Source organism: Nothobranchius furzeri, chromosome 2 (genome assembly GCF_043380555.1).
Source record: "Nothobranchius furzeri strain GRZ-AD chromosome 2, NfurGRZ-RIMD1, whole genome shotgun sequence".
NCBI lineage: Eukaryota > Metazoa > Chordata > Actinopteri > Cyprinodontiformes > Nothobranchiidae > Nothobranchius > Nothobranchius furzeri.
The window spans coordinates 64,064,970-64,090,114 of NC_091742.1; the positions used below are offsets into that span (position 1 = coordinate 64,064,970).

At 41.0% G+C, this 25,145-nt stretch overlaps 2 protein-coding genes across 5 annotated transcripts in view; one reads left to right on the forward strand and one right to left on the reverse strand.

Annotated features, from left to right (window-relative positions):
- The first annotated feature begins 6,123 nt into the window (after positions 1 to 6,123).
- On the forward strand, positions 6,124 to 12,855 carry LOC107377194 (PI-PLC X domain-containing protein 1). Its single transcript, XM_015946657.3, has 7 exons — positions 6,124 to 6,257; positions 6,332 to 6,468; positions 8,291 to 8,416; positions 8,483 to 8,638; positions 9,940 to 10,052; positions 10,142 to 10,212; positions 10,907 to 12,855. The coding sequence occupies exons 1-7, from the start codon at positions 6,161 to 6,163 to the stop codon at positions 11,179 to 11,181; spliced, it is 975 nt and encodes a 324-aa protein (XP_015802143.3). The 5' UTR covers positions 6,124 to 6,160; the 3' UTR covers positions 11,182 to 12,855.
- A 1,858-nt stretch (positions 12,856 to 14,713) lies between these two features.
- LOC107377193 (collagen alpha-1(XVIII) chain) overlaps positions 14,714 to 25,145 on the reverse strand; it is a 73,473-nt gene continuing 63,041 nt past the window's right edge. For 3 of the 4 annotated variants that reach the window (XM_070547273.1, XM_070547269.1, XM_070547266.1), the window contains 21 exons: positions 24,755 to 24,841; positions 24,544 to 24,576; positions 24,395 to 24,421; positions 24,250 to 24,309; positions 23,452 to 23,529; positions 23,300 to 23,335; positions 23,173 to 23,226; positions 22,955 to 23,026; positions 22,818 to 22,883; positions 22,646 to 22,676; positions 22,278 to 22,328; positions 22,164 to 22,198; positions 21,951 to 22,064; positions 21,736 to 21,883; positions 21,564 to 21,628; positions 21,341 to 21,469; positions 21,214 to 21,246; positions 20,266 to 20,505; positions 15,207 to 15,404; positions 15,019 to 15,128; positions 14,714 to 14,948 (listed from right to left, as the gene is read on the reverse strand). In XM_070547273.1, the coding sequence (XP_070403374.1) occupies positions 14,741 to 14,948; positions 15,019 to 15,128; positions 15,207 to 15,404; positions 20,266 to 20,505; positions 21,214 to 21,246; positions 21,341 to 21,469; positions 21,564 to 21,628; positions 21,736 to 21,883; positions 21,951 to 22,064; positions 22,164 to 22,198; positions 22,278 to 22,328; positions 22,646 to 22,676; positions 22,818 to 22,883; positions 22,955 to 23,026; positions 23,173 to 23,226; positions 23,300 to 23,335; positions 23,452 to 23,529; positions 24,250 to 24,309; positions 24,395 to 24,421; positions 24,544 to 24,576; positions 24,755 to 24,841 (1,875 nt within the window). In that variant the 3' untranslated portion in view covers positions 14,714 to 14,740. The remainder of the gene's footprint in view (positions 14,949 to 15,018; positions 15,129 to 15,206; positions 15,405 to 20,265; positions 20,506 to 21,213; positions 21,247 to 21,340; positions 21,470 to 21,563; positions 21,629 to 21,735; positions 21,884 to 21,950; positions 22,065 to 22,163; positions 22,199 to 22,277; positions 22,329 to 22,645; positions 22,677 to 22,817; positions 22,884 to 22,954; positions 23,027 to 23,172; positions 23,227 to 23,299; positions 23,336 to 23,451; positions 23,530 to 24,249; positions 24,310 to 24,394; positions 24,422 to 24,543; positions 24,577 to 24,754; positions 24,842 to 25,145) is intronic. The other variant, XM_070547268.1, reaches the window with a different exon arrangement.

Here is a 25,145-nt window from a genome sequence, read left to right on the forward strand (position 1 = left end):
AAGTTTTGCTTTGAGAAGAGAACTGGGTTTGGTAAGTTTCAGTCTGATAGTTCGGTTCGAGTGGGTCAACGAGAGAGAGAGGACGTGAATTACAACCGCTAACGGGGGAACGGAGCCCACCGGCTCCTTACCCCCCCCACACACACCCCCCACCCCCCACCCCTCTCACGCTATTCCTGCCAAGACAGACAGGAATAGCTGAATTACAATCGCTAACGGGGGAACGGAGCCCACCGGCTCCTTCCCCCCCCCCCCCCCCCCCTCTCACGCTATTCCTGCCAAGACAGACAGGAATAGCTGAATTACAATCGCTAACGCAGACTCGCCCAGAGTCTTTGATTTTCTGAGTAATTAAACTTAAGAAAGCGCATCTGCAAACACTTTATCATCAAAGTGTACCAGGGGGCATCTCTGGACCGGACCGGTGGACACCTTCGTCTTTTCTGCCAGCCGAGGTGACCTGGATGAAACATCGTCCGTGACGTTCCGGATCTGAACGAGGGTCCTCGTAGGGTGAGGCAGTCCATGATAGATAGCGTTGATGCATCTTTTCCAACAAAACCTACGTTTATTCAAACCATCACTTTTCACTCAGACACCTGTTTCTTCCTGAAGCAAAATCAGATGCACACACGCATTCATCTCACCTTATTCTCAATTTTCACTACATTTTGCACACACGCATCCATAATCACATCACTCTCAATCTTCAACACATTCAACACAAGGTCTCTTTGAGCAAGTTTACAATATCAACTGTTAAAGATTGTTCAACAAAGTTGTCAATAATGATTGTTGTTTCCTCTGCTTGTTATTTCAAAATCATTAGTTTAATTTGAAGAATTAAATCTTTTAACTTTCAAACTTGTCTCTTCATTGAACTGAAACACAGACCCACGGATATTATCGACAGTTTATCGATGAAAACAACCTTTGAGTCTTCTTAAAACTATAAAATATGTAGGATGGTTCCTCTTTCATAAAAGAGCATAAACCATTACTCTACATAATTAAAAGAGCCTAATCAGGTTCACTACAATGGTTTGCTTTATTAAGCCTGATATTTAAACTGTGTGGTTTTGGCCGTGGGCAGGACACTGTCTCTATGGGTAGTGGGTGGGTAACAGTACAGAAGCTGCAGAGGGGTGGGTTAAACTACGACTCTGCTTCCTGGTCTGGACCCTGGGTTGTCATGGAGGACTAATAAAACTGGCCATGTTCCTAGAAAGAAGAGCTGCACCATCCAAAGAGGGATGGATGCCTTCTCCGCATCAGACCAGGTTTTCCCCAAAAAGTTTTCCAATTATCAATGTAGCCCACGTTGTTTTCAGGACACCACCTAGACAGCCAGCGGTTGAAGGACAGCATGCGGCTAAATATGTCGTCACTGGTCCGATCAGGCAGGGGGCCAGAGAAAATTACGGAGTCCGACATTGTTTTGGCAAACTTACACACCGAAGCAACATTAATTTTAGTGACCTCCGATTGGCGTAACCGGGTGTCGTTACCGCCAGCGTGAATAACAATCTTACTGTATTTACGCTTATCCTTAGCCAGCAGTTTCAGATAAGATTTAATGTCGCCCGCTCTGGCCCCAGATAAACATTTAACTATGGTTGCTGGAGTCTTTAATGCCACGTTTCTGACTATGGAGCTGCCAATGATCAGAGTCGGCTTGTCAGTGGGTGCGTCACTGAGCGGGGAAAATCTATTAGAAACGTGGACGGGTTGGTGGTGGCCCACGGGCTGGGTTCTATGGCGTACCGTCACCCAGCCGGCCTGAGGTCCCGGCTGCTCGGGTTCCACTGGAGGGTCGCTACGTGGTTGTTCTGAGCTAGTTAGCCCCGCGCTAGCTAAGTAGCTATGGCTGTTTACAGGCTTTTCAACAGCGCGGAGCCGGGACTCCAATTCCGACACCCTCGCCTCCAAAGCTACAAAAATGCTACATTTATTACATGTACCATTATCACTAATGGAGGCAGAGGAGTAACTAAACATCTGACACAGAGAGCAAGAGATAGGAGACGGAGAAGCAGAGACAGAAGTAGCCAAGCTGTGCTGAGGCTAAGCTAACTGGACGAGCAAACTGTTCAGTACCAAATAAACTGTGTGCAAACTCAAATGGTTCCCTAAGAGCTAGGTGGAACAACAGAAAATGTGTGTTTTAGCATGCTTTTGTGCTACAATAACTCAGAGATATCCAAGTACAGAGAAATTAAATCAGCTTTAGCGAGCCCCAAACACCAAACAGCTACACGGAGTGCAACACTGAAAACAGGAAACGCCTTACCGCCAATTTAATGCAATATAAATGCATTAAATGCATTAATTTAAAAAGGTCGAGATTTTCATGCTTTTTGTCTACAGTAGTGTACGGAGAGCCAAAAGTGCCATGAAAACATTAATAATGCCATAAATAAATAAAGCAATAAATATTACTGATGATCGCTTGCTAGCCTGGCAAGCCATCGTATGTACTGTATATGAATATATAGTCTGGCCAGTCCATTGATTGCTCCAGGTCATGGGGCGGGATCTACCATTGTCTTTCAAGCTGTCTCTGCATGCTACTGGATAACAAACAATGTGACACACTCAGCGCTACGGATGTCAGTCAATGAGGCAGTCCACCGTACACCGTTGCCGAAGATTCACACATTTTTTCTAAATAAACTTAAAGGGACTATAAGGAAGTTTGACAGTCAAAACATGTATAGAAATAATACATTTCTTCTTCATACGTTCTCCTGCAATGCCCTGGTCCTGTAGAATGAACCCTGGCATTTTTACTGTGATTGCCTGTTTTTCTGTAAAATCACAGAAAAAGAGAGCTGCTCGGGTCGAGCAGGCTGCTTCATGCGCGTTCACGCTCAGGCATAGCCCATAGCATTTGCTATCCGTAGCTTTAGCAGCAGAGAAAGAGGCAGTGCCAACTCAGCGACTTTGTCGCTGTTCCTAATGCCTAGTGATGAACCTAGCTACATTTCTGAGGACCCTTAGCTAATTTCTGTAGAACTTTCTTCTAGATATTTCCTGCAAATCAGCAACAAAATAGCCATTTTCACTTCGAACCATTCTTTGGATTGACGTTGTTTCAGCTGTCATCAAGGATAAAAATGTTACAGATACGTCAAATGTTACTGGTGCTTTAGCTCACCTAGTAAGATATCTGACTCTCATGCTGAAGACCCAGGTTTGATTCCGGGTGTGAACATAGTTTATTTGGAGTTTCTTTTTTTATATTAATGGTATATTTTTTTATAGTAAGATGCCCAAATTATTATTTGAGACTCGCCGAACGGCATTGAATTCAAGGATTAAAAAGATGTGGGTTCAACTTTCATTTTGGAACAATTTTTCAAGCAAGGGAAGGGAATGATCTGAGCATGCAGGAGGACTGACCTGTACAGAACCAAAAGGTACAGAACCAAATTATTTCATTAATTAGCTGTGTGTTCTCCTGTCCTCTGTCCTCCGGGCCACACACACACACACACACACACACACACACACACTGCACGTTCGACCGGCCGAAGAGAAAGTGCAGCTGCAGAGACAGAGGCACATTATTTTGCTAATTTGCTGTGTTATTATGTCCTCTGGGCCACACACACACACACACACACACACACACACACACACACACACACACACACACACACACACACACACACGGGACTGTCTCAGCTGTTATTTTTATTAAGGAGTGTGCACGTACAGCATGCGCGCCTCGTGCACGAGCCTACTATTGAAGCTGCCCTTACGCTTTTGGCCTGAGGGGGCAATCGTGAGCATAAAAATTCAAAAGTCCGAAAAGTCCCTTTAAGTACCTCTATTCGCTCTTGACTCAATTAAAGGCCTGAGACAACCAGAGTTGATGCCAAAGTCGTTTGTCTGTGTTTATCATGGCTGCCTCGTGTAATTTTCATCTGTATTAACTACTTTAATATTAAGCAGTTGTTAATAACTTATTTAATAGTTTGTTAATGCTTAATAATGCAATAAGTAATGTCAATAAGGGGACTCTTAATTTGAAGTGTTACAAGAAATCCTAATCTTTGTTTTCTTCTCTTGTGAGAATTAATATTAGGGAGAACAAGGAGGAGGAAATGCTCCAACAGTCTTTTTCTCTTTTTATTTAGCTAAAAACAACACTGAAATTGTACGTATGTAACAGTGTTAAAAACAATCGTTGTGTGGAGTCAAAGGACTAAACCATGGACCGAGGGGTCATTCCAGAGGGGTTTTGCAAGAATGGCACATTCATATGCCAGAGGAAGTCCAGCTTTTGCCATTTTGGGGCTAATTGTGACGATGCAATGGCTCCAATGTGCTGTGATGTGTTGAATACATTCTATTAGAGCAGGGGTTCCCAATTTCTTTTTTTTGAGGACCCCCTTGCTCATGTCCAAGCTAGGACCCCTAGCCCCAACTCCTACATGCGTACACACGTTAAATGTGATCATTTACCATCTTTACACAGACACACAGTTATAAATGATATATGGAGTTGCGGTTATACTGTAGGGTGTGTTATTGGGAGTTTATAAATGTAATTTTTACAAAGAAATTCTTGCTAACCTCACAATCTCAGCAAAGACAAAATTGTGGGGACCTCCTGTAATTTTGTGGGGACCCGCTTGGGGGTCCCGACCTCCAATTTGGGAACCTCTGTATTGGAGAAAAGGTTAAAATAAAGTTAAAGTCCCATTAGTCAACACACACTGGTGATATCTATCTCTGCATTTGACCCATTCCTGTGAGGAGCGGTGAGCTGCAGCTCTGGCTGAGCTCGGGAACTATTTGGTGGTTTAACCCCTCTGACCAACCCCTTAAAGCAGGGAGGCATTGGTCCCATTTTTTAAGTCTTTGGTATGGCCCCGACCAGGATTTGAACCTCAAATTCCCAGGGCGGACACTCTATCACTAAGCCCTGAAAAGGTGAAATAAAGTGATATTAAGGCCAAAGGTGTGACCAAGTCACTGCTTTGCAAGTCACAAGTAAGTCACAAGTCTTTCCAGTCAAGTCTCAAGTCAAGCCCAAATCAAAGACAACCAAGTCCAAGTCGAGTCCAAAGTCAGTCATGTGGAAGTCCAAGTCAAGTCTAAGTCCTTAAAGAGCAAGTCACATCAAAATATTTTTTTGCTGATAACTTATTTAAATAAGTGTATTATAGTGTTGTAGACATAGTTGTTATTTTTGAATTTTCAAGTCCTAATCAAGTCATCTGTCCAACTTCAATTTAATGACGATGATAATAAATAAATTCCAGAAATAAAGCTTCTTAAAGCTTCATTTATTTGCTCAAACAAGCAGAAAGTGCAACTGAAACTGATTCTAAACAAAGTGCTGCTGCATTTAGCAGTAAATCAAACCCAGAACCAAGAATGATTTATGATTTGTGTCCATGCCGTGCCACTTTTCTGCCAAAATATCAAAAATGCTCAAGTCATCATCAAGTCAACAGATGCAAGTCAATTCAAGTCACAAGTCATTGGCGTTCAAGTCCGAGTCAAGTCGTAAGTAAGTCTTTATAGATTTTATGAAGTCAAGTCAGACGTCATTAAAATAATGACTCAAGTCTGACTTAAGTCCAAGTCATGTGATTCGAGTCCACACCTCTGATTAAAGCTGATTCATTTTTTCAGTCAAAATGGATCCTGTAGCCAGTTTTCTGTGTAAAAGGTAAAAATCCACGATGGAAATTCATTTTCAGCCAAACATAGATCAAAATAATTGATAAACGATGGGGGAAAGTGTTTTCAGAAATCTAAATACCAGTGATTAGCAATAACAATACCTGTTCTAAGAAACAATAATACGTTAAATACATTATGTATACTTCATACAGTGTGTGTGTGCGCGCGCGCGTGTGCGTGTAAAGTAAATCATTGTATGAAAATGTATGAGACCCCAAGAAGACTAGCATCTGCATTTAGGCAGAAGCGAATGAGGATCTCAATAAAACGAAACGAAACATTCAAGTTAAAAAATCTGATCCAACTTAGTCTTTGTTACTCTCTTTGTTCGGCTTTTATTTTGAAGTTTAAACCCGGAAAAGGACTAATTATGCGGAGAAGTTTGTACGTCGTTTCTGGAACAAATATGAATAATAAAGCTTACTGTTGAGTTTGTGAGACAGGGTGAATATTTCTAGAGATGGAGGACACGTCGCTGGTCGGAGGACACGCGGACTGGATGTCCCTTCTCCCGGAAGAGCTGCTGGATGTCCCGCTGTGGAACCTGGCCATCCCCGGTAACAACTCATCCATAACTTTTTAAGCACCTCAAATACAAATCCTTAAATGCTGAAACTGATAACTCCTACAGGGAGCCATGACAGCATGGCCTTCTGCCTGGACATTTCCTCCCCGATCGTCAGATCGGAGCCTTTCCTCCTCAGACTCGTCGACCGGCTCTTCCCCTGCTGGACCCGGCCCTGCATTTACCGCTGGTCGGCCACACAGGTACGCCCCAGGTCCCAGAACTGTTCGGACAGGTGCGGCAGGTTTATTTGTTTTTGTCCTCCTACAACGCTGAAGTTGGCTTCAGTTTGGTTAAAGGACGATTCCGCTTTTTATTACCAGCTTGACTGAAAAACTCCCAACATTTAAACAGTTCAAACCAGAATTATATAATTCTGCACTAAAACCACTATCTCTAAACCACAGTTTTTGTCTGGTAAGTCTAAGGTTTGAGCATTTTGCTGCTTTTCTACAGGACCACCATAAAACTTCTTTAAGCTTTAAAGCGCTCACATTTTAACGGACTTTAAAAAGTATAATATAATGTTTGAACACTCAGTAGTTATACAGTCAAAATTTAGTAAAGATGGTCAGAAATATAAGAATCAAAGTCTTTATTCATTTGTGAATCAGAAACTAACTTCTGTTTTTCTACACTGTTGTTATTTACATACGTGTAAATCTGTTATTACCTAAAATTAAATAAACTTAACTGGCAAAGTACAGCTCTAAACTAGAAAATATTATTAAAATAATACAAGTTCAATAAAAAAGAAAGTTTTGAACAAAGAATTTATATGTATCTACATCTCAGGAAAGGGATGAGAAGTAACTATAAATGGATTCAGTCCCACCTCTTCTACATAAAGTGCAAGTTCCCCTGGTGTTTTATTTATTTACAACAGCTGTATTGTATTTATATTTCTATAAATGTGAAAATAATCATAATAAAAAACAAAAAGGTTAATTACATCAGCTAAAATCACACCTGTATCTCTTTTTATGCAATTATTTACTGGATATTCTTTGGTCTCTTCATAACATCCACAAAATATACAAATTACCAAAAACTTCTTTGAATTTTCGAAAACCACAATTAACCCAGTTCCCTTTGACTGGAAACCTGCTGAAAATTTTCCTGCTTGTTGATTGTTTGTACTTGTATAATTATTAGAGATGGGAGAACTACTACTTAACAGTATATTTAACTTAGTTTAATCGCAATAATGTTCTTGACACTTTTGAGGTTTTCATGTTTTTTGTTTACTTTTTACCATAAAAGTGTTGATTTCAGCCACCTCGTTTACATTTGCCTCGTTGAAGTGAAATTATTATTGTGTCTCTGTTCCAGTATTCCAAAACCAAATTATGTCCTGAGTAAAACACATTTGTTTAATCTGTAAATGAAACTTACTTTGCATTAGTCACTGATGTACATAATAAATTATAAATGACCCGCACTTGTATAGCGCCTCTCAGAGTAAGGCTCTAAAGCACTTTACACTACAGTGTATCATTCATCCATTCACACACACATTCATACACTGATGGTGATGAGCTACGATGTAGCCACAGCTGCCCTGGGGCGCACTGACAGAGGCGAGGCTGCCGAGCACAGGCGCCACCGGTCCCTCCGACCACCACCAGCAGACAAGGTGGGTTAAGTGTCTTGCCCAAGGACACAACAGCAGAATTCTCCAACAGCAGAATTCTCTGTCCGGAGCCGGGATTGAACCTGCAAGCTTCCGATTACTGGACAGCCCGCTCTACCTGTTGAGCTACTGCTCAATAAACAGTTTGGGACCAAATACTGACCCTTGGGGGACACCACAAGGGATTTTCAAATGCCACAATTGTTCACAGTTCATCAATGACCTCTTCATTCAATCTAATACTTGGTTCTTCCTGGTTTTTGTCCAAAGAAGTAGTGAATATTTGTGTATTTGGAAGTAATTAAATATCAGTATTTTATGTTCATCTCCACAAACAAAACAATCTATTTACTGATGAATCCTAATAAGAAATTTGCTCTATTTGGGTGCAGCAATCCATCCTCAGGGATCAGTGTGATCTGGGAATTCGGTTCTTAGACCTGCGGATCGCCAAGAAGCCCGCAGGGAGCAGCAAACTCTTCTTTGCCCACGGCATCTACACACTAATGACGGTCAAGGTAATTCTAATGAGTTCTAGTTAGTCTCGTGTATTTTTCTGGCTGATTGGTGTGTTTATAATGTAGGAGGCTCTGGGTGAACTCGACACGTGGCTGGACGCTCATCCTAAAGAGGTTGTCATCCTTTCCTGCTCTCACTTTCAATCTCTGACTGATGAAGACCACAGACATCTGGTGGAGTTCATGATCTCTCTCTTCGGCAGGAAGCTCCTCTCCCCACAGGTACAAAACTAGAAATTTGCATGATGGTGACAAAACATTAGAAATGACATTTGAGGTAATCCAGAATGCCTCGGCTTCTGGATCACCTCACGGGAATTGAAGGGCTTGGCTCTCGCGTAAAATTCTAGAACAAAATGTCTCTTTAAAGGGACTTTACGTAGTTTTGAATTTTTATGCTCGCGATTGCCCCCCTCAGGCCAAAAGCGTAACGGCAGCTTCAATAGTAGGCTCGTCCACGAGGCACGCATGCTGTACGTGCACACTCCTTAATGAAAATAACAGCCGAGACAGTCCCTTGTGTGTGTGTGTGTGTGTGTGTGTGTGTGTGTGTGTGTGTGTGTGTGTGTGTGTGTGTGTGTGTGTGTGTGTGTGTGTGTGTGTGTGCGTGTGGCCCGGAGGACAGGAGAACGTGCAGCTAATTAATTGAATAATTTGGTTCTGTACCTTTCTCTTCAGCACAGCCGACAAAGGTTTATGATGGGTCAGTCTTCCTGCATGCTCAGATCATTCCCTTCCCTTGCTTGAAAAATTGTTCCAAAATGAAAGTTGAACCCACATCTTTTTTTATCTGTGAATTCAATGCCGTTCGGCGAGTCTCAAATAAAAAATTGGGCATCTTACTGTACAAAAATATACATTAATGTAAAAAAAACTCCAAATAAACTATGTTCACATCCAGAATTAAACCCAGTTCTTCTGCTCTGGAGTCCGACGTCTTACTAGGCGAGCTTAAGCGCCAGTGATGTCCTTTGTATCTGTAAAATTTATATCCTTGATGACAGCTGAAACAACGTTCAAAGAACGGTTCGGAGCGAAAATGGCTATTTTTTTGCTAATTTGCAGGAAATATCTAGAAGAAAGTTCTACAGAAAGTAGCTAAGGGTCCTCAGAAATGTAGCTAGGTTCATCACTAGGCATTAGGAACAGCGAAAGCTACGGATAGCAAATGCTACGGGCTATGCCTGAGTGTGAACACGCATGAAGCAGCCTGCTCGACCCGAGCATCTCTCTTTTTCTGTGATTTTACAGAAAAACAGGCAATCACAGTAAAAATGCCAGAGCTCATTCTACAGGACCAGGGTATTGCAGGAGAATGTATGAAGAAGAAATTTATTGTTTCTATACATGTTTTGGCTGTCAAACTTCCATAATGCTTCTTTAAGAAAATCCAAACAAACTGAAATGTCATTTGGACACACTGAGACTAAATTACTACAAGAACTTTTTCTAAAAATTGTCTCAAAGGGTTTTTGAGCTAACCGACTGTAAAATCTGACCCTTTGTGCCCTCCTGATATGCAGGACGTTTCTACTCTGCATTCCTGTTGGTCCAAAGGTCAGCAGGTGATTGTCGCCTATGACAACCAGCAGGTGGTGCAGCAGCATCCTGAGTTGTGGTCTGGGATCCCTTACTGGTATCTTGTAATATCTCCTCTCATCTCAGAGTCAGCTGTGATACTGTAACACTGAACTTCCTGTCCTCATGGGGGCGCTCTCTCTATAGGTACGCCGATAGCCCAGATCCAAAGACGGTGATCGATTATCTAGATGCAAAGATACACCAGGGAAGACCAGGTTGGTTTTCACTCAGGGACATTTTCAATAATTTTAGAACGTAAGCATTTCTGCTATTTATAAGTGGATTGATGCATCAAACAGACTCGCATGAAGACTCACTTTTATGTCGAGGCATTCCAGGATTAGCATTTTTTACTTGGTTTTGTTGCCCCGGCCTCTTATTCCTTTTGCTGTATCTTATTGTCTATTCCAACTTCTCTCTTTTACTGTTTCTATAATGGTTTTATGATTGTTACGTTTTATTTGATGGTTTCATGTTTTATCTGTGTTGTGTTCAGCACCTTGGGCATTTGCGTGGGTTGCGGAAGGGGCTTTAAACATACATTAAAACGAAATGACCAGCTAGTCTGATTGCAGCCAAGACTATGTTGTGTTGCTGCTGTTTAAAAAAACAGCCCCAAGAGCTCCAATAAATTAGGTCCAAATCAATCATCACACGCTTGTTACCCTCACAGCTGATGGAACCGCGGCCGTCGGAAGCTGAAGAGAAGAAAGAAGTTGAACATTTTCTTCAAGTTAAACTATCTAATCTGGTTTTATATAAGCTTTAGTAGATTAGTGATGTTTTAAGATGACAGAAACACCCTTTGGTCCTCAGACTAGCCGTTAGCTCATCAATCTTGATAGATATAATCTAAACGGTTGAGTTGGTGACTTCTTTAACAGTGTCTTGTTCCATTTGGTTCCCCAGATGGTTTTTACGTCTGCGGTCTGAACCTGACAGAGAATGCATTTTACATCTTCCTCCATCCTCTCCAGAGCTTGAGGACGATGACGATGAAGGCGCTTTTGCCACTGCTCAAATGGACCGCCGAGCAGCGACCTGGACCTGAAGGGGAGGGGGTCAACATTGTGTGCTGCGACTTTGTGGGCATCAGTCGGTTCTGTTCAGTCGTGATCAACTTGAATCATAAGCTGGTGGGTGGGAGGAGGGGCACTAACGACCATCTCTGCAGCTCTCACTAAGCAGCAGGACGTGATTGTGCCATACCACACAGTGATGCTGCTGGACTAAGTGCTCTCAATGGTGCCTCTAGGAGGTGCACATGATGTGGGCCAGGGCTCTGAGGAAGTAAGAGACCAGAACATCAGGAACAGTTTCCTCAAATGATCATGGGACCCAGTTCCTTGTTTTATTTAATAGATTATCTCAGGCTATTTAAAAGAACACTGTGAACTAGTTTCATTGGTTTTGATTGACTATTGTGAAGCAGTGCTAATGTTGCTATAGCAACCAGACTCTTGTCCAATACCCCTACTAGCAGCACCCACTAGGCCAGCTCAGTGGCCTAGTGTTATGAGTGTCCGCCCTGAGACTGGCAGATTATGGATTCAAATCCACAGTCGGGTCATACCAAAGACTTTCCAAAAATGAGACCCTCCTTTCTTGACACTCAGCATTAAGGCATTGGATTGGGGGGTTAAACGTCCATCAAATGGTTCCCGAGCGCAGCCACTGCTGCAGCTTACCGCCTCCCCAGGGGATGGGTCAAATGTGGATAGCAAATTTCACACACCCGTGTGAAATAGTGGGACTTAAAGTTTAATCACATTGATAGCTTTATAGTGCAGCGTATTCACAATGCTGCTGCTAGAGTCTTAACAAGAGCAAGAGAACCAAGCACGTCACTCTTGTTCTTAAAGTGCTACTACTAGATTATAAATCACTCAATGGCATGGGATCAAATACATGTTTGATCTCCTTTCTGTATGCACACCCAGCAGGGCTCTGAGATCCTTAGGAAACAGTCAGCTGGTAGAACCGGGTCAGAACCAAACAGGTGAAGCTTCTTTTCTGCTCACAGATGGAACCGGCTTCCTCATGACCTCAAATCTGCCCCAACTCTAGTAACTATTAAATCAAAATTGAAAACTTCCATGTATTCATCAGCCTTTGAATGAAAGTCTCTTATGCTGCACCTTTTGCACTGACTTACTTTACCTTTGCCTTTTTTTCTGGTTTAATCTATTTTTGTTCTTTAATTGTGCTGTCGTGTTCATTTGTACTGTTCTCACTATTCTCGTTAATGGAAAGCCCATTGAATTGCCTCTGTGTGTGAAACGTGCTATACAAATAATGCTACCTTGCCTTTAGTAATAAATAGTATTTAGCAAGCCTTTTGGCCATGACAGGACTTTAGTTACACACTTTGCTTATTATGTCTCCGTTTCATTGTTGAGCTCAAATTTGTCAATAACTTTTAATTATGTGCTGGTTGTTTCTAACAAAGTTGTACTTTTGAACTCTTTTGCTTTTTCTTAGTTTGATATTGAATCAAACTATTTTTAAACCAATTTTTTAAGGGAAATTTACACGGGACACTGCTATGAAGTAGTATATGTGTACATACGTGTATATATACATATGGAAATAAAAGGCGTTATTCTCAGTCATGCATTATTTGTGTGTATCTGTTGTAAAATGATTTACCATGAACTGCTTTGAGTTTTTGACATTTACAGTAATTCCTGATGTACTGTGTAATGGAATCAAAGTGATGTAACTAACCAAAGTTGTATTTTAATACAGTGTTAGTAGTTCACTTTTTATAAACAGAAGAATAGGCTGTTTTTATCATCAGGGAGTTTAATTAAACACTCTGTATTGACTTTGAGACAATAAAAGAGAGAGAGATGGGATCGTTTGAGAATCTTTAATTTCTGAATTATAAATTCTAAACAATCTACCAGGACTACTCTGTGATGGATGAGAATGGATTCGGATGTTGTGTTGGTGCGTGTGTGTGAGTGCGTGTGTCTGGTTCAGATTCTCTAGGATGACGTAATCGAATCTGGTCGTCTTTGTTATGACTAGGTATCACGAGGCTTATAAAGTGATGACATGAGCCGCATAACATGATATAATAATAATAATTTCAGTTAAAAACTTTGTTAAAAACTCATTTTTATTTTCAATAATTTATGTTTTTTATGCTTTTATTAAATGTAAAATCTTTATTATATGATTTTTTTAAAGGGGTACTTTGCAAATTTTCATATTTTTAAATATTTTTTCTTGAGCCGTATGCGCTGAAATGGCCCTTATTAGGGTTAATGAGAGGCCACCCAGCCCCAACGCCCCCTTTGGACAGAATATTCTACTCGCTACTTCAGATTGCCGGTCTTGTCTTGGAACTTACTGCAGTCTGCTTCCACATCATGCACAAAGCTTATTTTTTATTTAGCGATGAATCACTCCTGTAGACACTAATGAAGGCTGGGGACACATTTCAGCTGTTAGATTACGGTGTTAAAAAGACGAACGCACAGCAAGGAGATAAGTTTTGCTTTTGGTTCTACAAATTGACACTAGGGGGAGCTAAAGCAAGCCAAAACTGCCTAGTCTCCCTTTAAAGATGGAATTATGGATGGAAGTATTTAATATTTCTTGTTTCTGTCCACTGAGGAGCTCTTGGTCCTCCAAACCAAGGTGTTGTAACTTAAAAGGCTTATAAAAAGGACAATAAGGGCATGGACCGAGCAAGAAGCAAGTTAAAATAGCAAATACACTTACCTTTGAAGTTTAGCTAGCTAGAATGGTGGAGTCCAGCCTGTTGTTTGTTGATCAACACATGAATGTTGAACAATAACACCTGGGTCAGTATAAGGTGTTAAAATCATTCTCCTCTTTAAAATGAGCAGCAACACCATGTTTCCAACAGGTTTATTTACCCACATTCCAACCTGCTGCCATCATACAGACCAGCTACAGCAGAAGTAACGAGATAAACCTGATCAACACATTTAATGGCTAAATCCTTGTCAGATTTCTGTACATACATTTATTTATACTTGCTGTGTGCACAAACTCCTACCTGTGAAGGCACTCACATCACACGTTACAGTCAGAGTAAAAAAAAAAGCAGTTTATAAAAATAAATATCACTTTGTTATCGGTAAAAACATCCTCTCTTGTAAAGGATGATCCTCGTGATGTTACAGTCAACTGTGTAAAGGAGTGAAAACACACGTTAATAAAAACAACTCACACTTTATAAGTTCAGAAATAAAATCTGAATGTTACATCCAGTAGCACAAATACTGCTTGGAGTGAAGCCACAGTTCAAAGTCGTACGTTTAAGCCTCGCCCCCTCCATGGGATCATACTTTTTCCAAGTTTCAGATTCTGTTGATTCACATTGTTCTTACCTTGTTGCTCTGTGTTTTCAGACATTCCTTAGGTAGCTATAATTAACTATTCAATAAGGAGGGGTGAGCGTGGGTAGGCGGGACTTTCGGACCCACAGAGTGCAGACAAAAGTACAAAATGGTGGCGCCTGTAAACAAGATTTAATGGAAGATCAGGCGATTACGGTGTGTCTACTTTGCTTTTGAGACTAAAACTTCAACATGTGGATTGATTCTGTGTAGCACCATGTAGGAGGGGTCAACATAGTCAAAATCTTTAACAATCATATTTACAAATAGCCTGTAAAGACGGATCAGTGTGTGTGTGTGTGTGTGTGTGTGTGTGTGTGTGTGTGTGTGTGTGTGTGTGTGTGTGCGTGTGTGTGTGTGTGTGTGTTTAAGCGTGGCCGATGTAGCTGTTCTCCACACACAGCACCACGTAGGAGCTAGAGCAGCTGCTGGAGGTCTGCTGCGTCAGGCTGCCGCTCTTCAGCGACGTGGCCATGCCCGTCACCGCCCGATCGCTCACGCGCCACGACTCGCAGAAGCTGTCGAGGTGTCGCTGACCTCCATTGGTCGACCCGTGCCACACCATCTTCTCCGGCCTCAAAAAAGAAACAACAGCTATAGAGACGCTTTGGTTGAGTTATCTCTACATTTGGATCATCTCCTCACCAGGTATCGTCTCTGACAACGTCTTTTCCATTGAAGGAGTAGATAGAAACGTTGTCCTTCATCCTGCCATCGCTGAAGATGGCGTTCCAGTTATCAAACAGAACCTCATCCTGTCAACAGTCACACAACAATCAGCCAAACACAAACTCTCGATAGAGGTTTAACGTGGAGCTGTTCAGCTCAGCTACCTTCAGGTTCACTATTGGCACGTTTTCCCTGTCGTCCCTGCGGACGATGCTGTGGATGTCCTGGAGTTTGGAAGACAGGAATGCTCGGAACGTCCCCTTCAGCCCGATGGCCTGAGCCTGGCTGAAGCACTTAAAGTCAGCGCCGGAATTACCCCGCATGGCGCCGGAGTGGGGGCTGTTCAGGGCGATCAGGTGCAGCTGGGGAGACATGTTTGAACTATGTTGCATATTTAGACAAAAACAACAAATGGTTTCATTTATGCTCTTAAAGTTGTGAAGGAAGAAACTTTTAAAATGTTAAAGTGCCCAAATTTATCAGAATATCCCAACCACTTAAAACATGAGCAGCCTCTGTTTTGAGACAAAGTAGCGTAGGAAGTTTGTCAAAGGCATGGGGAAGGGGAGGGGGTGGGTGGTGGGGTGGGGGGGGGGCACGATTACGCATTTTATTCATTAATATTTGTACTAGCAAACATCTTGCCTCTGATCGCCTAACAGCCATGGATGTAGTTTTGACTTTAGAAGTGTTTGTGTGTGTGTGTGTGTGTGTGTGGGGGGGGGGGGGGGGTATTTACAGTATGCTCTAATGGGAAACAGGCTTCAACACAAACCAGTGTCTACTTAATATAGCCTAATATTGTTTTAGGACGGTGAAAAGAGCAGGGGTCAAAACTTGACTTTGGAAATATTGCGTCCATGCTAGGCAAGACATAGAAAGGGCAAGACATAGAAAAGTTACCGTTATCGAAATTTCTGACTCTTATCAAGATCATTTCTTATCAAGATCATTTCCCCAAGTCAATAAATTTGATAATAAAAAAATGAAAAGATGTGTGTAGCGATGGGTACCGAATTCGGTATTTTTTAAGGTACCGACCGAATTCCATAGTACCGACTGAGCACCGATTCACATCATTTGAAACGGTGCATCGTTTCGGTACTCGTCCTTCATAACGAGAACTTGCCTAGACAGCTGCGCATGCGCAAGAGCGTTATGTCGTTGGTCGCTGCGAGCCAGTTGTAAACAGAGCAGCATGGTAGAAAGAACGCACGCTAAAGCTTGGGTCCACTTCACTAAATGTAACTGGTGATGATGAAACCAGCAACAACGATCTAAGTGAGACATCCTCATCTTAATCTGCTCCGGTAGGTAAATAAAATGTTTAAGATAACGTTAGCTTGATATGTTAGCTACCGTTTCGCTAATGGTGCGTTCGCTCTCTCCTCTGAACTCCGAATTTTTGACTAGAAGAACATGAACGCGCTCTTAAGTTTGGCTTCACTTTACTAAATGCGACGGGTGATTGGGTGAAGATGAAACCAGTGACAATGATCTAAGTGTGAGGCATCATCGTTTTAATCTGCTCCAGCAGTTAAATAAACTGTTTAAGATAACGTTAGCTTGATAAATTAGCTTCCATTGCCACGATTGTTATCAGCTAATGGTGCGTTCGCTTTCTCCTCGGAAATTCTAACTTCCCAGTAGGAAAAATCAAATGAAAAAGGACGGCAAAAGGAATGAAGATACACAGTAAATTTAGTTCACAGTAGATGTTTGCTTCAGTTTAATTATCAGCTTATAAAACTACAAGGACGATGTTAAAATACAAACAGTTGTATGTTATTTATCGTGATATTTAGCAAATATGGTTATATTTTGAGAAAAATATATATTTAATTATAAAAGAGAATTAAAATATTAAACACTCAAAAGTATCTAAAATTGGTACCGTTAAGTACCGGTATCGATTCCTAGGTACCGGGAATTAGTACCGAATCGATTCAAATGACAAAGGTACCCATCCCTAGATGTGTGCATGTTGGCCACGTTCATGTCCCTTTAAGAAGCTTTACCGCCTTGAGTCACGTAAAAATGTGAGTCAACGTAAAACATGTGACAGCCCCATCTAGTGGACAACTTTTGTTTCTGCGTTTACCTGTAGGTATCGTCCATTTATCGATATCGAGGTGAAATCCTCAATGTATCGTGATATTGATTTTAGGCCACATCGCCCAGCCCTACAGCGATGCGCCTCTTCCACTGTCTTTGTTAACAAAACTCAGAATATTGTAAAATATTTTTGGAGGTAAAAAATGCAACGTTGATGTTTCATCTCCACTAATTACACATGCCTGATGAAATTCAGCCGTGTGATGGAGTTGCTAATGCTAACGGTTAGCTTCTACTAGACGGGACGTGCTCTACTCTCCTCTTCACATGGTCACCAGCCAAGATGGGCAAGTCCATGAGTTGTAGTTTTTCTTTCTGCGGTTAATGCAGGTCGATGGGGTTGAAGATGATTTTGACGATGATGTGAAACTCAGAATGACCAATCACATTTCAAAAAGAAGAACAGCGTGGTTTCTCAGTGAAAGAGACCTTCAATAAAAGAACACGAGTAAAACATAAAAAGTGATGATGGTCTCGCTGGGGCTTTTGGTTTCCTGCTTTATGAGATGTAAGCAGTCTTGGCCAAGTTACTTCAAAACTGTAATGTTTACTAGTTACCCTCATTTTGAAGTAATTCATTACTGATTTTAAAATGTAAGGCATTTAACTACTTTTGCATTACTTTAAGTTACTTTCACCAAAACAACTTCAATATGAATCTGGTAATCTGACGCTCAGTGAGCTCATGACATATATGTGGAAAGTGATGTGGTGTCTGAGCTAGGACTGCTGTTAAAAACAGTCAGATATAATAACAGTGCTTTAAAATGATTGTTTATTAAATAAATGCAACAACAATCTGTACTCTCAGCACGCTGCCATCTTATATTAACTGAGCAGGGAGTGAGGTGGTGGGGGCTCCAAGCCTATATTGCCTTGGTCCCCAAATGCCTTGACACGGCCCTGGATGTGGGACTGACTTCTGGGGTGATCTGATTCTATCACATGTATAAATATTAAATGCTTATATATTATTGCTTTTCACTGGTAAAAATGTGTATTGAGGATAAATCTACATACTTTTTTTCTTTTCAAACACTTTGTTTTGTTTTCTTGATGATTTTATTTGAATAATTTCCTGCCCTTTCTCTCTCCAACCTTCCTGCATGCTGCATGTTTTCTCCATCTTCCAGAAAAAATGTTTCCTAGATTTTCTACTTTCTAACTAATCAGCCAAGGGATCTACCTACATCACGCTCCAGCAGCAATGAGTTGAAATCACCGGGGCACAGATTATGAACTCAGTGGAGGCAAAAAACGTCAGAAAAGTACAGAAAGCACCAGAGAATATGGGCTGATATGAACGATCGCGAGTGAATTGTTTTGTTTTGGTGAGCGATTTTGTGAATATAACAGCGGCCGCACGCAGGACGCAGCTGGAGTATTTGAGCCATTACTGCTGCGTCCTCTCTGCTCATAGAATGCTGAGTCCATAAATGACGTCATATATGTGGATACTGGAACTTTTTTTTGGGCTTCCCGCAATTTAAATTTTTAAGAAACCCACATCGTGATTATGGGCTTAATACATCGTAATTACTGTGTTACTGACAATTGTACCGAGTAACTATTACCATTTACTTTGCCTGTAATGCCTTACATTACCACATTACAGTGAAAAGCAATGCATTACAGTAATTAATTACATTTGTACCGCGTTACTCCCAACACTGGATGTAAGTCACCATAAACAGATATCTGGCACTAGGGTTGTCACGGTATGAAAATTTAACCTCACGGTTATTGTGACCAAAATTATCACGGTTTTCGGTATTATCGCGGTATTTTTTAAACGGTGTTGCATATGTTCAGAAAGCATTGATAGTCCTGTTCTACACAAACTGAAATAGTTCTGAAAAGGTTTAACAGTGTTTATTAAACCTAAAATAACACAAAGCCTTAGCAAAAGTGCAACTTTTCACAAGTAAAGGAACAAATAGCTTATTTTTCTGGAACATGTTACAGTAGTCAGTGCAGGTTTAAATTATACAAATCCAAACATTCAAAACATAAACAATATGTAAACAAATCAAAGAAACACCACTTGTTTTCTCATATACTTGTTTTCTTCATTATCAAAATGAAAATCTAAAACTCCAGTCCACACTTGACTTGAGCACTGTACAAGTCAACCTTAAAAAATATGTATTTAAAACAAATAGCCACTTTAAACAAATTACTAAAATAACTACTACACTATGTAATCAAATCCAAATGTTCAAGTATAAATGGCATTGAATAAGTAAACAAATCAATGACAAGGAACTAATTGTATATTTCTCTTCATCATCAACAAATAAGATGCTTCATCCAGCAACAGGGTGTCCGTGACACGGTTTAAATGCTGGCAGAGGACGCTGCGGCTGCAGTATATAGTGACTCGTTGCATTCTACCTCAACCAAAAGTCCTCACGTCATGCATTTAAGCTAAAATGCTAATGTTAACTTACCTTGCACTGGCTGTAGAGACGTGGGTGATGGTCACGCAGATGTGCCATTCGATTCGAAGTGTTGCTGCCTTTTGCAGACACTTGTTTCCTGCACGTTCTGCAAACGGGATAGCCGTCTTCTATTAACTGTCCCTCAGCATTTTTCAGAAATCCAAAATATGCCCATACTTCCGATTTAGTCTTCTTTGAGGGCTGTTGGATGTCCTGGGCGCTGCCGTCTCCTCCTTCGGCCATTATTTCAGCTTCAAAGTTTTGGTGCCGTTGAAAATTAAAAAGTGCGTGTGCGCACCGCGGGAACTTCAGCTGAAGCGACGGTGGCTGGTAAGGGTCATCGCGCCGAAACCGCGGCCACGGTAAACCCACCGAGATAATATAGTTTTTTAAAAACTGGACGGTTATTTTTATTGTCAACTTTTTTACCGGGGTTTACCGCTATACCGGTTACCGTGACAACCCTATCTGGCACTAACCCTGCCGGCTGCAGCAACATTTATATAAATGGTGGTTTTGGTCCTCTTGTCTAAAACCACTTGCTCTTTATTTTTCTTCAAACAAAGGCCCTTTAGAAAGTTTTCCACAACCGCCTCCTGAGTGGGTTAACCACTTCTGACAACCTGTAATTATTGGTAACAACTCTCATACAATTAGTTTGTCTCACCGCTGGTCCTGATGTGTGGCTGTGGAGGGCAGCCTGAGGAGGTGGAGGTCTGCGTGGGGGCGTGACTGGCTGCCGTGGGTCTATGTAGCGACCGTCTGGTCGGTTGAAGCGGTCTGCATAACTTGGATACCTTGGATCTGTCTGAAGAGGGTATTGGGAATCGGGCTGAGCCGGTTGTCTGTTGTATTCTGGTGAGTACGGGACAATGGGAGGTGGCTCCACGGCTCCAAGCTCATCACCCTGAGAACATAATGTGTCTTAAGATTTCAAGCAGAGCACGTGTAGCGGTATAAAAAGTAAGTGTTATTTTGTTGTTAAATTCCTGTTAAACTTGGGACTGCAACTGTAAGTTCTGTTTTCTTTTGGAAGTTTTATTTTTATATGCTCTTATTGTGAAAATCCACAGCGGAAGTTGGGTTGTGTTTAGTGCCATATGGTTTGGCGCAATCGGTCAGTAGCAACAGAGCTTTTGCTGTGGTAAGTTCTCCTCCCGCCCAGACAGAAAATTGGTTAAAAACATATCTGCAGCTATTCATAAAATGTCAAATAACCATGCATTCAAAGTGCAAACCGCTTATAAAACGGTGTTGTTGAAAATCACGCTTTTTAGTACCTTTGTTATAAAGTTATGGATTACAATTGTTTAGAACAGACACATGATAAGCTAGCAGCTATATTTATAACCAATCTTCTGTCTGGGGGGGGAGGAGAAGAACTTACCACAGCAAAAGCTCCGTTGCTACTGACCGATTGCACCAAATCATTTGGCACTAAACACAACCCAACTTCCGCTGTGGATTTTCACAATAAGAGCATATAAAAATAAAACTTCCAAAAGAAAACAGAACTTACAGTTGCAGTCCCACATTTAATGGGAATTTGACAACAAAATTACACTATTTACAGCGTTACATATGCATGCTTAGAGAAGAGAGAAGCCAAACTCACAGGTGCATTTGGAAAAGGAATGTAATTCCCAAGCTGAAAAATGGGAAAGAAACACACAAATTCAGGATCTACTAAATATTTTTATATTTCTTTGAATTTTGAATAATCATAAAAAACAACGTTTTACCTGAACTTGACGAACTCCATCTCTGACTCGTAGGTAGAGGTCTGTTTGGTCTATAACGTACACCAGCGACCCTTCAGGTTGTCTTCTGGCTGTGGCCGCCATGCTCTCATAGGTCCTCAACACCATCACCTAAAGACACCAAAGCAATAAAATACAAGAGCAACCACTCATTTGCTCTTTAGCCAGAGACTTTCCTCTATTTATATTCAAAAAAACGACTCACCCCTGAAGAATGTCCAGGTAAACCTGGAGCTCCAGGTGGTCCCGGGGGTCCAGGAATACTAATAGCTACCATTAAAACAGAATAAAATGAGCTCTGAGAATTAAACTCTGGAGGGAGAATCAGAGGTTTGAGTTTATTTTGAAAAAGCTGACTCTTTTTGATTGCAACTCACTCTGCGTGCCTCTGTAAGGCCCAGACAAGGATGGGCCAGGTGGTCCGGGAGGACCTGGTGGTCCCGGACGCCCGTCATAGCCTCTTCCTGGAGATCCAGGTGGCCCCTGAGGTCCCGGTGGTCCGACAATAGATTCTCCTCTCGGGCCCTTGTCAGAGAACAATGTTTAAGCATCATTAAGTTTGGATTATATGGGACAGATGAACAGATCTTACTGGAGGTCCAGGTACTCCCGGGGATCCACCAGCGCTCCCTCCATATCGGGGGTCATAATATCCTCCAGGTTCTCCTTTCTCTCCTTTCAGACCCGTCTCACCTTTCAGCTCATTCTGGACAAACAGAAACAGGAAACAGTATCAGTAAAATGGTTCTGATTTGAACATTTAAGTTAATGAATCAGCCATCAATGTGAGAAAAAAGCATTTCACCTTTAAAGTGTACAAATCAAAGTTTGCCCCCAAACCTAAAAGAAATAATTGATTAGTTTAAACAATTTAAATGTTTCCTGTTGAGATTCATATCTGTGTGTGCGATGATGCTACCTGAAATTTCAAGCATCCCTGGTGGTCCCTGATCGCCCTTCTCTCCTTTTTCTGTGAAAAAAAAGAATCATGTCATACACCATCAGTTTCACTTTATTTTTAAATTGCTTGTGTTTAAAATAGCTGTTAAAATAAAATACAATTTAGAAATACTGAAATTAATTAAGAAGAGGGTCGAATGTGGAACCCTGTGGGACACCTTTGAGAATTTTAACATCAGTAGATCAAACTGTGGGTTATTTTATTTGGATGGAAAAGAACAATTGAGCTAAACGCCAGAGGTTTGTCTACATGGGAAAGCAATGAGCTTTCAAATTCTTTGATAAAGTTTTATGACCGAAAATTAAATTCTTTTAAAGCAGGCTCACCAGCATAATTCCTCGGGTACCCATCGTACCCCTGAAACACAAAACGTTATTTAATGTCACTTCTTTAAGTTCAAATCTGATTTTTGATTGATGAAATTGATGAAAATTAGATTAAAATTTTTAAATATGTAGATAAATAAACTGCTGATTAATTTTTTTTATCTCAACTTACGCCAATTCGGTCCACGGACAAAGGTGGACCAGGAGGTCCAGGAGGTCCCGGTGGACCTGGGGGACCCTGAGAAATAACAAATTCTGATTAGTGTCTGACTAGTTCTTTTGAACAGAAGACATAGATCTGTGTCTTACAGGGTAACCATATCCAGATCCACTTCCTGAATCCCCTTTCTCTCCTTTGGCGCCGTTAAATCCCGGTCGACCCTGACACATTAATCAGAAGCAAACTTTAGAGCTGATGAAACATTTTTTCATATTGTTTTACAGTAAAAAATGTACAATATGTCACGAAACAAGAAAAAAATCCTTCCCTTTCCCACATAATATGATGAAGAACATGTCATACTCACTGGTCTACCTGGAAGACCGATCTCTCCTTTTAATCCAGGTGGACCATACGGACCCTGAACAAACATACATACTTGTCACACTAATCTGTTGCTCAAATACAGCTTAAGTATTTGAAATAATACGTACTGGAGGTCCAACTGGGCCCGGAACCCCCTTTTCACCCTGTAATGGTCACAATGATTTCATTCACAAGTTTGACTCCCGACACATGAAAGATGTAACAGAATAAGAAGAAGCTGGGATCATTTGAGGAGAAGTGATTGAATGAGTGAACATACGGGCTGTCCTGCAAGACCTCCCAGATATAAAGGCTTTCCATCAGGTCCAAAGATGATCCCGGGTTCGCCCTTCTGGCCCTGGAAACACATTTAGGAAATGCAGTTGAGAAATCTCCGTGTCGACACAAAAACACAAATCTTCTATGGTATTTCCTGGTAATTATTTTTTTTTTTTACATTTTATAGAATAACAGAAACTTTCTAACAAAAAAACGTTCCCACCACAAACTTTATATTTGATTCAACATTAAAACATTTGAGTTGTTATCTACTTGCCATAAACTGTACACACTTAGCCGGGATGTTTGTAAAACCACTTTTACTCTACCATCTCATCTAAGACCTGTGTATTAGTTACTAATGCATTTCTGATTTTTCTGTATATTGCAACTATGGTGATAAAGCATTTATAAAGATCTTCACATAAGAAGATCTTGCGTAGTTTGTTAGCACATAGCTACATGTTGCGAGGACAGCGTACGTTCACTACATAGGGCCAATTTCTACTTCACAAGTTGTGCTAAACAAACCCAAATATCTCAAAAACTTTACATCAGATCTTTCATATTTTTATATTTTGAAAGTAGAAGTAGCTGAAGATTTTTATGTATAATATGTGTATGGTGTGTAAAAGTTGCATCATTAGTAGTAAAAACTGATACTGATATTTTCTGACATTTCATTTAAATGCCGATATTAATGGTAGACTGATAATATTGGACCTCCCTAAAAGAAAGTATCATAAATTGCAACATTTCATTTTATATCAGTCAACCAGTGTTTGTGAGTGTAGTTTACCTTTGGAGCATATCCTGGAGGACCCACGTCTCCTTTGTCTCCCTTTTGACCCACTGACCCCTTAAAGATGTATAAATCACACAATTACTTTCATAACTTAGTAATCCTTCACACCAAAATGAGTGACTAATCTATTCACACATACCGGGAATCCGGATCGACCTGATCCCCCCTAAGAAAAAGAAAGCAACAGCAGAGCTAATAAACATCAAGCCTTCTTCCTGCCTTACAAACAGAGTTAGTCGGTGAGATTGTAGTTATGTTAGTCAGAGGACCAGAGGGACGTCCACTCACCTTTCCAACCTCGTTCCAATAAACCTCTTCAAGCTACAGCAAGACAAAGTTAGGTCAGTTAGTGACAAACCAATCAGGCAGGTGCTGACTGTTAGTGGATATGAGTGAGAGAAGGTTTTAGTTAAAGAGTGATGAGACGTCATGCTGATATGTGAGGGTTACATTAGTTTCATATCTAAACGCTCTCACTACATTTTGACCCAGGACTCACATCTCTTGTTGGACTGTTGATGACCTCTCCTGGAGGTCCAGGAGGCCCCGGAGGACCAGGTGGCCCACCATCTCGGCCTGGAAGACCCTGTGACAAACACAACCGGGATTGGTCAGCAGGTATATGTAAAGGTTTTAATGTTCTATCAAAAACAACATTCTAGAAAAATGATCATTCTAAACAAGTATGTTTACACTTTAGTTTGATCAGAACTTTAAGGCTTTAATTAGGCCCGAGCAGCGAAAGCGCTGAGAAGGCCTATTGTATCTGCTCTGTTTATTTTTCTTCTGCCAAGTAAATTGGCTCTTTGGAGGCCTTAACATAACCGAAAACTCTGGAATTTTTGCACACATGTCAGGCGTGGTGAAAAATTTGTATTGTAAAGGTCCCA

Excerpts from the sequence above, each read along its gene's own strand:
- LOC107377194 (XM_015946657.3), top strand. The coding sequence starts at position 6,161 with ATGGAGGACACGTCGCTGGTCGGAGGACACGCGGACTGGATGTCCCTT. Across the intron at positions 6,258-6,331 it reads GTGGAACCTGGCCATCCCCG|GGAGCCATGACAGCATGGCC; the intron begins GTAACAACTCAT and ends TAACTCCTACAG. Across the intron at positions 8,639-9,939 it reads GGAAGCTCCTCTCCCCACAG|GACGTTTCTACTCTGCATTC; the intron begins GTACAAAACTAG and ends CCTGATATGCAG.